The sequence below is a fragment of the Parambassis ranga genome, chromosome 24 (assembly GCF_900634625.1).
Source record: "Parambassis ranga chromosome 24, fParRan2.1, whole genome shotgun sequence".
Classification (NCBI taxonomy): Eukaryota; Metazoa; Chordata; class Actinopteri; family Ambassidae; genus Parambassis; species Parambassis ranga.
In genome coordinates this window covers 8602632-8615549 of record NC_041043.1, presented here as the reverse complement: position 1 = coordinate 8615549, position 12918 = coordinate 8602632, and the positions used below count along the sequence as shown (strand labels likewise).

Below are 12918 nucleotides of genomic sequence, written 5' to 3'. Positions count from 1 at the left end.
AAAAAGTACAGGCGTTCATGTTAGTGGTTGGTGAAATAATTTACTGAAAGTTTTCTAAGAATTTCACGACATGAAGAGAAAGATGAACATGAGAGGTAGCTTTTTTTTAAATAATTAGAGTAAGAGAAAACTGTGAAAAGGGTGAAAACAGCCTGTAGCCCACTCAGAGAAACCACTCTGGGCTTCCACAGAGATTTAACACCAAGGGTCATCTTGTCTTCCACATTTTCTACCATATGAAAATAGCCTATTGTACAACGCTGCATCTGTCTTGGCTGGAAGCTTCAGCATCAGATGAAGGGTTTCATGGAGCATACTGGGGAACCGGCGAAACCAGAGACAATAACAACAAATAGGGCCTTGTATTTTTAGGTTGTGATTATAAAGCTGATTTCACAGTTTAATACTCAGGGGAAACCAAACAAACTACGCTGTATATAAAAAACCTGCATCCGTAAGTTGATCAAATCTCTACTGGTCTCTGAAAGCTCTTGATGCATAAAACAAGTGTGGAACATGTAAAATACAATGACACCATACAATGAGACATAATTCTGCAGTAAGTCTGCATTATTTGGAGACTGATCATCATGTCACTACACTGTTACTCTGCCACTTTCTTGCTGCTAATTCTGTTGCTTGAGGTCATTCTGTTCTGTGCAGTCTGTTCAAAAACCCTTTAAATACAGCTGATAATATACTGATAATATCACACTACAATAGTATTAATATTAATAATAGCTTCTTTTTTACTTTTTATAATAGCTTTATTTTTTACTGTCTAACTTTTATAAATACTCAAAACAATTACTGGAACTATTTAAATGTATTTATTTACTTCTTTAAATGTAACTTCTGTATTGAAGCCTGCTTATGTACGCTTTATACTGTGCTGCCACCTGCTGACCAAAGAGAAGTACTGAATTCTTCCATCATCCCATACGAGCACACATACAGTTCAAATGGGGCCTCATCAGCCTGTCAATTAGCTGCCAATCAGAGCTTAAGAAAAACAAAATGAACTGAACCCTTCCTGGACACTTCTGGTGACCATTTGCGTTTCACAAACTTTTACCATTTTACAAAGTGCTTCGTCTGCTATAACCTTAGACGTGGAGTTAGGAGCATGTGTGCGCTGCAACAGTATGGATGAGACCATCCATACATAATGAGGCCGTAACGGAAGCTACATACCACGCTGCTCCGTGCGCGTTCCCGCGACAGAAACCAGTTTTTGGCAGACGATCACTATTTGGCACGACACCGGAAGTCAACCGCTGCCTGCTTAACTGCTGCTAATCCTAACCATCCATGTCAGAACTCAGTAAAACATTGCCCAACTACACAACTCCACAACTCACCACCAAAACATTTCTCTCAGACCGTTACAATACGCACGTTATCAACACGTTTGAGCCTAAAATACGTCCCATATTAACGTTTCCACAGACAGCGAACAAACGTGTTACATAAACATAAACTCTGTAAACTGTCGCTGTGCGCTTTGAGGAGCTTTTAGTGTTTGTGCGCAAATACAATGAATGCAGACAATAATAACCGTTTAATCAGGTAAACATCCACCAATTTAAACGTGTATTTAAGTAATTTAAGTGAATATTACCTTATTTCAGCCGGCTTCCGTTCAGAAGGATTCGTTGTCGTCCTGTCTGAAGCAGTTCGGCTACACAGGCTAATCATGAGTCCTGTAAATGCTGCAGCTAATGGACCTGGATCCACCGAAACTACTTCCTGTTTACAGACGCTGCCATTATCGCCGGCCTGCGTCTCTATGACGGCTCTCGCCGATGTTAATCCTTGTTTGAGCTCTTGATTTATCACTCTTCCTTTTTCTTTTCTTTGTCTTTTCGCACATTAACTTTACTTTGTTGTGTTTATTTGCTGCTTCAGCCATGACTTTGAACTTTACTTCCTGCTCCTTCTTCTTCTTGTGTATTTCCGGCAGATCGGATGCCCTCAGGCACATTGCTGCCTCTCAGTGTTGCCCATTGATAAACGAGGGCGGCGAATGTGACGTAGACCGTAAAGTAAGAACGTTTTGTAGTCCTTTTTAGGTACGGGTTACTACCCGAACACCAAAGTTTCCTAGTGCCGGTGCAGATAACAAAGATGCTCTCGACCATAGACAGAGGTCTCGTTGTGAGTTGATGTACCATTGGGGTGATTTTGGAAATTTAGTTTGGAGGCTGAAAAATTCCTTAGCGTTGCTTTAAAGAGAACTAACCTATTTTTTGACAAATTTTTTGTGTGTGTTTTCATAAAAGAACATAAATATACAGAAAACTTAATATAAGAGGCACAAATCCAACAAAAGAGATGAATAATGTATTAATGCATTTTGGGTAGTTGATCATTTCTCTTCATGGAAAGAAGAGTGGTAAGAGTGTTGAAAGATACATTTATACACAAATTAATACATCATTGCATCCCCATCCTAAATTAGAAACATTATAATATTGCCACCACACAGTGGTCTAAATAAAACTTCAAATACAGACTACTACAAGGCTGCATGAAAATATTTTCCCTCCAAGAACTGCACTAGACTGATTTTTACTCACTTTGTTTATTGGTTGTTCATTATTTGGAATTAATGACAGAAATATACTCCATAGTACTGATCAGCACTATTTCCATCCATCCATCCATCACCTGAACCTGCTTTGTCCTGCTGTGTGTATTTAATGTCCATCAAAGATATGACAAGAAGATCTGAATAAACAGATGCTGTTTCACCTCAATAATACTAAAGTAGGCTAACACAAAGAGAATCAGATACATTAAGAATACATAAAAAAACAGCATTAATAACTGTCCACACAAACAGGTAAACATAAACAGCGACCCCTGCTGTCTGTACAGATAAATGAAGAGAAAAAGCTTACAGCACCTGGTATTCCCAGGCGGTCTCCCATCCAAGTACTAACCAGGCCCGACTCTGCTTAGCTTCCGAGATCAGACGAGATCGGGCGTGTTCAGAGTAGTGTGGCCGTAAGCGAGGACATAAGCTCCAATCAGCTATTTTATATGTGCTATGCTAGGGTACGTTCAGTTATATCACAAAATATCAAACATAAAGCTCGTTATGTTTCAAAATCAAAACAAGCTGTGACTATACAACAATAATTCAAAGAAAGAAAAATACACAAACTGATGTGATTTGTTTTGCTCTCCGTGTGACACAAAAACATCATATTTAATGTTTTACCAACATAAACTTTACCCTCAGGGATTCCCCCGTTGATGTCTAACATGTATAAAGTAGCTGATAAATGCCTACTCTGTCGCTTACGGCCACACTACTCTGAACACGCCCGCTTGCGGAAGTGCCAGGGAGAGCAGCTGAGGGCACGAATTCTGAAACAGAAGAATAGCGAGCGGCTTTTTCTTATTATTTTTTGGAGGTTTTTGGGTTGTCTTGTGGCTTTTTGTTGATACTGTGCTGTCGTGTAGGACTCTTGTCGCTCCCCGCAGTCTTTTGACTGGCGGGGAGTAGTTTTTTGTTCACGTCCGGGTGTGCTGGCAGCAGGGACATGGAGCATCACGAAGACGGGCGAATGGACGGGCAACGAGCGGCAGTCGGGGAGCCTGAGCACCGGGTGGGGATCGGACCTGCTCGTGCAGACGGGGAGGTGCGGAGCGACGGGGCAGGTGAGGATGTGTCACACGGGGAGAGCAGGGCGGCCAGGGGGGGGGACGATGGCCAGCACAGCCGCCGATCGGACTCGGCGGGAGCGAAACCGGTGGAAGTAAAGTATGAGAAGGGGCTTACGGTGTTAGTGGAGCTGAAGGGAGATGAAGTTGTGTCGCCGATAGAGCTCATACGCTATGTGCGGATGATGTGTGGCAATATCAATGCGTGTAGGAACGCTGGATCGAGTCGCTACGAAGTGACAATGGGGAGTGAGGCGGGCAAACGCAGCCTCTTGGATGGATTCAAGATTGGGAACACGCTGGTGCAGGGGAGGGAAATTGCTAATGATGAGCTGGTGGTCTCCTTTTTGGGCCTGCCAGCCTATATCATGGACCAGGAAATCCTGGAGAAACTGGAGACCTGGAAGGTATCGGCGGTGTCCCCGATAAAGAGGCGCATGTGGCCGGGGACCAGGGTTGCTGATGGGACGCGGTTTGTAAAGGTGAAATTTAATGATTCGGTGCAATCTTTGCCATACTCCGCAAAATTCAGCACGGCGGCTGGGCCAGAATTTTTCCGGGTGATCCACGATAGGCAGGTTCGGGTGTGTAGGGTGTGCATACAGCCAGGGCACATCGTGAGGGACTGCCCGGAATTCTGTTGTAACAGATGTGGCGTTCAGGGCCACTATGCGCGTGAGTGCAATAAGAGGGTGCAGAAATGTGAGGTGTGTCTCAATAGGATGGAAAGTTGTATTTGTAGGGACGATAGTGAGGCTGATGGTGAGGTTGAGGGAGGCTCCGATATGGAGGAGGAAGTGGTTCGGGAGGGGGGATTACGGGATGATGCTCCAGTGACGGAGGGGCGCAGGGGGGTGGGGGCCTTGGGGCCTGAGACCCGAGTAGAGCGGACGGTGAGCGGATGTGTTGACACCCTCCCTGCAGAGGAGGGAGCTCGAAAAAAGGGCTCTGCTCCCGAGCGGGCAGGGGGGGCTCGAGTGGAGGGCCCTGCCCTGGTCCCCGCCGTAGACGGCTTGACGAGCGCGCCCGAGCAGGGTAGCGTGGGGGACAGGGTGCAGGAACCAGTGGAGGAGGGAGCAATGGCTTTTGCCCGGAGGTTGCTCGGCGAGGAGATGGACGTAGCTTTGGGGTCCAGTCTTGATGATGTCGGTCCAGAGATCCACTCCCAAACCGATAGTATGGTATCGGATGACGGTTTCCTGAGGCCCGCCAGCCGCTCTAGCGCATCCCTGTTGGCCGACAAGGCGAGAGAACGGGAGAGCGGAGCTGGCCCCACCCCCTGGGAGCGCAGGCAGATGTCCTCGGACTCAGATGTAGACAGGGAGATAGGTATGAGGCTGCAAGGTAGGAAACGGGCACAGGACGGTAAACTGGGGCGGATACCACGGAGGGTTAAAAAGTCATAACGGTGAGTATTAGATGACTTTAATTTACTTGTTCCTCATGGTGCTTACGATCACATCCTTGAATATAAGGGGGATAAGAGTCATAGACAAGCTGAAAGATATCCTGAATAATGTCCGTGCAGATGTTCTCTGTCTTCAGGAAGTTGCTTGGGCCGCGGACACACTGGACGGGGTTAAGAAGCATTGGGGGGGGGGTGTATTTTATGTTTCGGGCCAGACGGGCCAGGCGGGCACGGCAATCCTCTACAAAGAGGGCCTCCCTTACGATGTGGCGTGTGTGTATGCTGGGGCGGGGGGTCGGCTGATCGCATTGGACCTGAAGGGAAATAGGGGGGTGCTGAGGGTGCTTAATGTCTATGGGAGCAATATCGAAATGGAGAGGAAAGATTTTATTCGAACGGAGCTCGGCAAGTGGGTCACAGGGCATTGTGTATTGGTGGGGGATTTCAACATTATTTTAACAGATAAAGACACGTCGAATACCAACCCGCTTAAGGGTGACGTCAGCAGGCAGGAGCTGAACCGCCTGATGTCGGTTTGTAATCTCACAGACATCTGGAGGGCGCTTAACCCGGAGGTGAGGGGTTACTCTCGGCGACAAGTCGTTAGGGGGGAGTTAAAGCAGTCGCGAATTGATCTTGCTTTGGTGTCGGCAGGACTGGTCCCCAGCATAAGTGCCGTAACATATGTACAGAACAGGTGGAGTGATCATTCCTCTTTGGTGGTTCAATTATGGGGGGCGGGCAGGTGCAGGAACGGGGGGATGTGGATTTTAAATAATAGCGTTTTGGGGGATGAGGTGTTTTTGAGGAAAATGGGGGCTTTTTTGGGGGAAGTGCGAGAGGATATGGTGGGCACTGCCGATCTGCAGGGATGGTGGGAGGGGGTGAAGGAAAGGATCAAGCGGCTGTGCATCAGGTACTGTAGAAGGAAGAGATGGGAGGCGAAACAGGAGGAGAGGGAACTGTTGGAGGTAGCCAAGCAGGAGCAACGGAAAATAGGAGAAAACCCAGCTCGAGATGTCACGTTGTTGTCGGTGGCGCTGGCAAAATTGCATAATCTGACGGTGACCAAGTGTAGGGCGGCAGCGATTCGAGCCAAGGCGGAATACTTAGTGGACGGGGAGAAGTCAACGGCTTTCTTCTTAGGCCTAGAAAAGCAGCGGCAGCAACGGGCGTATATAAGGGAGGTTGAAGATAGGGAGGGCAAAATGGTGAGCGAGGTGGAGGAGGTGCTGCTGGCAGCCCAGGAGTTTTACAGGGAGTTGTTCACCAGCCAGGGCATCGACGCGGAGCAGCTGAACGGTAGTGTGGCTCTCCTGCAGAGAGCGCTGGATGCAGCGGATAGGGAGGCCTGTGATTCGGACCTCACCCTGCCACAGCTTGTGGTAGCGATCGAGGGGCTGAACCGAGGCAAAAGCCCTGGATGGGATGGCCTCACGAGCGAATTCTATAAGATCTTTAAATTCCAACTAGCCCCTATTCTGTTGGCTGTCTATAGGGATATAGAACAAAAAGGAGGGACGACTACGAATTTTTCCAAGGGGGTCATAACGTTGGTATACAAGCGGAGGGGGGGAGCACATAAATTGGAGAATTATAGGCCGATCAGCCTGTTGAACACGGACTACAAGGTCTTGGCGAAAGTGCTGGCAAATAGGCTAAAACACGTGATAGAAGTGGTGGTGGGTCCGGATCAGGCATATGGCGTGCCGGGCAGGGACATCTCCGACTCTGCCCTGGCGGTCAAGTGCCTGACCAGACATATGTGCACGACGGGTGGCTTCTTGCTCAGTGTTGATTTCGAGAAGGCGTTTGACCGGGTGGAACATGCTTTTCTGTGGCGAGTTCTAGATAAGCTAGGTTTCGGAGCTCGGTACATTAACTGGATTAAGGCTTTGTACAGGGGGGCCACTAGCTGTGTGAAACTGAATGGTGTGTGCAGCGGTGGGTTTCCTCTGGAAAGGTCGATCCGACAGGGATGCCCGCTGTCCGCCATGCTATTCACCCTGGTCACCGAGCCTCTGGCGGCGGCGGTCAATGCTGACGAGGGCATCCAGGGCGTACGGATGGGTGACTCACAGCACTACAAAATAATCCAATATGCGGATGACACGAATATTACGGTGGTGGATCAGGATAGTGTAGATAGGGTGGTGAGGCGGGTGAAGGAGTACTGTGCGGCGTCGGGGGCGAGGATGAATGCGGCAAAGACACTCCTTATGGGATGCGGGACGGAGGAACGCACTGTGAACCGGTGGGGCTTCATGGACGCGGGGGACACAATAAAAATACTGGGGATCTGGATGGGGAAGGGGGAGCAAAGCGCAATAGATAAGAACTGGGATGGGGTGCAGGGGAAAATGCGGACAATAATTAATATGTGGAAACAGCGGAGGGTGGGGATAAAAGGCAAGGTTGTAATTGTGAACTCCTTGCTTATGTCCTTGTTGAACCATGTGCTGGCTGTCTGTCCCCTTTCCCAGCGGAGGGAGAGGGACATCAGTGGGACCATCGGCGGTTTTCTGTGGGGCTCGGGGATGAATCAGGTGGCTACTGACGTCATGATCCAGGAGGAGAGCAGAGGCGGTCTGAGGTTGGTCAGTGTAGGGTGCAGGAAACATGCTTTGCGGGTTAAATTGATTAAAAAGCTTCTGACACCAGGGGCTTCTGGCCCGAAGTGGAGGTCTTTCTTGATCCAGGACCTGCGACTCGAACCGCCTCTGGGCCTGTGGGGTCTCTGTCAGAGGCGCTCCCCCGGGGGCCTGGGGGTGGTCGAGCCTCTGGCAGAAGAAATAGTGGTAGCCTGGGCTGGTCTGAGGCCCCTACTGGAAGCAAAGGTGATTAACACCCTACAGGCACGAGCGCAGCCCATCTTCAGCAATCCAGAGATCCGCTGGGGAGGGAGGGAGTTAGAATGTGCAGCGATGGAGCGAGCTGGGCTGCTCAGGGTGGGAGACGTGGTTGACCGGGCCGGTGGTCTTGATGTTGGGCGGGTCTTGGCCGCCCTGCAGGGGAGGGGGGTAAAATACGGGAAACCGGCCATAATGGGGGTCTGTGCAAAGCTGGCTGACTCCATCCCTCGGCGGTGGCTAGTGTTGGCCAAGGGGCAGGGGGAGTCGGCGCAGCCTGCTGATGGTATGTGTGAGTTCTCTCTACCACAGGGGGGAACCAATCTGCTGGACCTGAGAACAAAGGCGCTTTACCAGATGTTCGTGAACGGCAGACGGAGGGCTCCGGCGGCTGACCGGGCGTGGGAGAGGGTCTTCCCGGGTCTGCGGGGGGACCGCATCTGGGCCACCCTTAAGAAGAGCATCGCCCCGGGTGCGGTGCACAACACGGATTTCCGTTTGAGGCACAGAAAGACGCATCCGGGGGTGGTGCTGCACCAAATAAATAAGGAGGTGTTTGCCAGGGGCTGCTCTGTGTGCGGAGCAGAAGCAGAGACGTTGGAACATATGTTCCTGGACTGCCCGAGGCTTACGCCCTTTCTACGCCGGCTGAGGGACTTCCTGCGGGATGGAGCAGGCATGCTGTGGGGAGAAGAGAGGGAGTGGCGGTTGTTTCTCTTGTTTGGTGACACTGCGACGTACAGCAATTCGACCATAGTGAACCTGGTTGGACAGTTTGCAAAGCATGCCATATACATTGCAAGGAACACCAAGCTGAAAGAGGGTCGGACTTTGAACACGTGGGACTTTTTTACGCTGACCCTGAAGCAGTTCATCAGAGCACGGGTGGAATGGGGAGCACGTAGGGGGATGAGGGTGATGCAGGGACACAACGTGTTTCACGTTGAGAATGGAAGGGTGTATTTTACTTTTTGAAGCGTGAGACATTGATGGAAACGGTTGCATGCATGTATTTTGTTCTGCTTTATTGTAAATATCTTCTATGACTAATTTTATAATAAAAAAAAAAAAAAAAAAAAAAAACACGCCCGATCTCGTCTGATCTCGGAAGCTAAGCAGAGTCGGGCCTGGTCAGTACTTGGATGGGAGACCGCCTGGGAATACCAGGTGCTGTAAGCTTTTAGTTACAGACAGCAGAGGTCGCTGTTTTACCTGTTTATGTGGACAGTTAATTTTATGTATCTGATTCTCTTTGTGTACAGTATTTATATTTAAAGGTTTTTGTTATGTACAAATATATTTTCTTTCTCTGAAACAGACTACTTTCGATGTATGTTATGTATTTGAATATTGGCAGAGGAAGCAAAATAAATCATCCTTGCATTATCATCACTTCCGGTTTCTTCTTATTCTTCGAGTTCAGCTAGCTGAAGAGTACAAACATTTTTTCCGATCACTCTGTATGTATTGTATAATATATTAAATATAAGACAAATGAATATAATAATCTATTCTATTTCTGCTACAGATCTACGTCACTTCCGATTTTTCACGCTCTCTTCCGCTCAGCCTCCTTGATGCGGCGGAAGGCGCCTACATTTCCCGAGTAACATTTCGGCTATTGCTATCATAGCGGGAATTTTTTATTTTCCAAATCTAAATAAACTGTAAAAATGGGTATCATGGAGAACCAAAACCCAGTCCTCACCTCGACGGTACGGCCTGTCTGTGGGCAATTCATCAGTAATGAAAAACCCTTCTTTTAATCGTCCCGGAGAGCTTCAGTGACCAACAGCGTTTCACGACGAGTGGAGTGCATCATACAGCTCCTCAGGTGAGTGGCAGCTGAACATAAAAAAACAGTAAGGTAAGCTAGCTGCTCTGCTGAGAAACACACAGAGGACTGGTAGTTAGCTGCTAGCCCTGTTTACAGGGGGTACAGATGTGTGTGTGCAAACTAACTTAGTCTAATCTTACAGAAGCACTGATGGCAAAAGCTAAAAAACAGCAAGTGTTTGTGAGCAGCAACCATTTTCTGTTTTTAAATGATACCTTTAGCATCAGCTAAACTTCTTAAAGTGCACTTTTAGTCTGCTCAGACAAGAGGACGCCTCAGTGAGGAGATTTCTTCACCAAGAGAATGACCAGTTTCAGAGTGTGTTTTAAAAAAGCACCAATGTGTAAATTATGTATGTGTAGAGCTGCATGTAACAGAAATTTTTTCCATAGGTTGTGGTTACATTCTCAGACTTTTAGCAAATGAAGCAGTTATGCTGCACTGTGCTGGGAAAGCTGGACAATATCGTTTGTGTGTGGGCGCCACAGTTCTACCACAGCCCTGAATGCCTGAGTCAACTGAGGTAACCAGTTTAAAAAAATATGTCTGTTTTAATTCAGTTCCACAAATAAACAGTGAGTGTATTCCTCTATTGTAGGCAGAGAGCGTGTGTGTCAGCAGTTGAAAATGCACAACAGAAGGCCAGCAAAGTCACCCAGCTGCTGGGACAAAGTCTGGGATCACCGCGACTGCAGGTCATAGAGGAGCGAACAACGGAGTGGGAGAACGAGGGGCAGGATGGAGGCTGGCTTGGCTGTCCTGGATTCTTTCCTTACATACCTACAATCACAGCCTCCTCACAGGTGTCTGTCCTCTTCAGCCTAAGACACCAAGGATAGAAACAAATCTAACACAGTTCAGAGCAGTTTGGAATTGTCGAAAACACTTTATTGTGCATAGTCACAACATCTGAATAAAAGTGCAATTTTTACCTTATTTGTCCCTCAGCCTTGTGTATGAATAGGCTCATATAGGCTTTAAGTCATTTCAAGCATTTACTTTTCTGTAACTAAACATTCCAGGCATTCATGTTTGTCCTTAAAAAACTGATTCAATTTAAATGTCTTTTGTATTTTTGTAGACACATTAAATTAAAATACTGTATTTTTTATACAACTCAAATAAAGTGACGTTTCTTGACTTCATTCCCCTCACACTGGGTTCCACAAAGAACAGGGTTGGTGATAATCCCGTAAATAAACCAATCTTGGCACTTTAGTATTGTTAGAGTCCAGAAGGCTGAAGAAAACCTCAGCAGTCAGGTGTCTTCACTCTCATCCTCTGGGAAGAGCTCTCTGAGCCAAGGCTGCATGACGAAGCGCTGCCCATCAAAATGAGTGAAGTAATTCTCCAGGGTGGGAATGTCCGGCTAGAAACAGCCAGCAGTTAGGTGGAGATATCCTGTGTGTGTGTGTGTGTTTATGCTGTGATTTTCAGTACTCACCCTCATCCCAGTGATGCGTTCCAGCTGTGTCTGTGGCAGGTATGCCACTAACAGAGAGGACGGCCCGGGCCCGCTGAACAGCACCTTGTAATGAGGTGTTTTCTCTGCTTTGGCAGTCTATATGCACACAAATAGTTGTGTTAATATTTTATTGGCGAGACAAGGGGCCAAAATCTGTGTCTGCTAACCTCAAAGCTGGAATAGACTCTGTCCACCCATGCTTGAGGAGCTCGCAGTTCAGGGTCCCAGCTCACCACCACACCAACCATGTGGCCCTTCCTCTCCATCACCACCTCTCCGACTCGCAGAAAAACATAGGGGGGACGAGGGGTGCGTGCCGTCTTGGAGGCTGGAGGGATGAAGACAAACCAGGTTTCAACTCTCAAGGGATAACTTCTAATCAAATGATTAGACATGCAATCAAATCAAAATAAAGTTTGAGTGTGATCTAAGAGTTGTGCGTGTGTGTGTTGTCTACAATGAGACACAAACCTCCAAAGAATCCCTGATCATTGTCAAAAAGCATGGTCTCTATGGGAGGAGGCTGCTGTGCCTCCTGGTCCTCCACTCCAAAGCCAACCAGGGACCTGTGGGAGTAAAAACAAAGCAGAAATCATTATTCAAATAGATCCAGTCAGTGTTGCATGCATATATTCTGTCCCTGTCTGTCCTTTACTCACATGACTTTGGACACCTGCTGGCTTGTCCAGTCCATCCACGCCGTGCTGTTGAGGTAGGATGATCTCCACTCCTTCCAAATTCGTATCAATCTAGAACATTAAAGTTATTCAACAAACTGTTTCCGCATTACACAGAATTGTAGTCCTGTGGCGCCAGTTTTACATATTTTTCAACTTCAGAAACCTTCCTCCCTCCACAGGACCTGTTTTTACGCACAGATCCTACCGTGTGGTCGCATGGTACCGCTGCACTGCCGTGGAGCCGCTCCAGCGGGAGATGAAGTACTGCGCGGGCACAGCGGAGAGAAGCAGCGCGATCTGCATCACCGTGGCTGCCCTGACCTCAGGCATGACTGCACAGCTGCCACCTGCGGAAACGGACAGTGCGTCAGGTGGACGTCCTGACGCACTTCAATCGCAACAATCTAATTGCGTAGAGGCCGATAAACAAACCACAGCATGGACTCTGCAAACTGCAGGTGGATCGCCCGCCATTTGTTTTTATTTGGCATAGTTTTGCTCAACATGAAGTTGTGAACGCTTTTAATAAAAGCTTTAATAAACATATCGCAGGAGCCTCTGTGAAATGTCATGAAATAACTCTTACCTTATTAAAACCCACTCTTCCCTCCAGTTGTGCTACCAGACATACATTGCGTCTGATAGAAGCTGCTGCGCCTCGAAACCAGAACAGAGTGACACGCTTTCACTTCTGTTTTATTTACATAAGCCAACTCGTGCCGCCACCGCCACCTGTGTATTTACATTTTTTCTGAAAAACTGCCAAACAGGTACTCTGTCCAATCGCTGCAGCCCACGGAAGACGCATCGCACCTTTAGCGTCTCGCCACGTCAGGAGGAGCCGAGGGTTTGGATCCGGGTATAGGGAAGTGGTTTCTGACGCAGTTACACTTTACTAACGCGAGGTGGCAGGATTGTACATCTATGTCTTCTTTCAGGAAGAACAGCTTCTTATCAGCAGAGCAACCATTGATTATGTGATTTTTAACGTCACAAAAACAAAGTAA

At 47.8% G+C, this 12918-nt stretch overlaps 1 protein-coding gene, 1 long non-coding RNA gene and 1 other non-coding gene across 3 annotated transcripts; 1 reads left to right on the top strand and 2 right to left on the bottom strand.

The window, feature by feature from the left end:
• Positions 1-2896: 2896 nt before the first annotated feature.
• LOC114429291 (5S ribosomal RNA) lies at positions 2897-3015 on the bottom strand. Its single transcript, XR_003669664.1, has one exon. It is a non-coding gene; the product is annotated as a 5S ribosomal RNA (ribosomal RNA).
• A 6488-nt stretch (positions 3016-9503) lies between these two features.
• Positions 9504-10845, top strand: LOC114429252 (uncharacterized). The gene is made up of 3 exons (XR_003669636.1): positions 9504-9763; positions 10159-10289; positions 10365-10845. It is a non-coding gene; the product is annotated as an uncharacterized LOC114429252 (long non-coding RNA).
• Positions 10846-10852: 7 nt separating this feature from the next.
• LOC114429251 (uncharacterized) lies at positions 10853-12722 on the bottom strand. The gene is made up of 7 exons (XM_028398197.1): positions 12498-12722; positions 12117-12258; positions 11891-11980; positions 11703-11797; positions 11399-11559; positions 11211-11327; positions 10853-11135 (listed from the first exon to the last, which is right to left on the bottom strand). The coding sequence occupies exons 2-7, from the start codon at positions 12239-12241 to the stop codon at positions 11025-11027; spliced, it is 699 nt and encodes a 232-aa protein (XP_028253998.1). The 5' UTR covers positions 12242-12258; positions 12498-12722; the 3' UTR covers positions 10853-11024.
• Between the last annotated feature and the right edge of the window lie 196 nt (positions 12723-12918).

What these genes read in the sequence shown, in the direction of transcription:
- LOC114429251 (XM_028398197.1), bottom strand. Translation starts at nt 12,241, where the DNA reads ATGCCTGAGGTCAGGGCAGCCACGGTGATGCAGATCGCGCTGCTTCTC. An exon ending in CGGTACCATGCGACCACACG is followed by an intron (nt 11,981 to 12,116) that starts GTAGGATCTGTG and finishes TTAATGTTCTAG; the next exon opens with ATTGATACGAATTTGGAAGG. An exon ending in CAGCAGGTGTCCAAAGTCAT is followed by an intron (nt 11,798 to 11,890) that starts GTGAGTAAAGGA and finishes TTACTCCCACAG; the next exon opens with GTCCCTGGTTGGCTTTGGAG.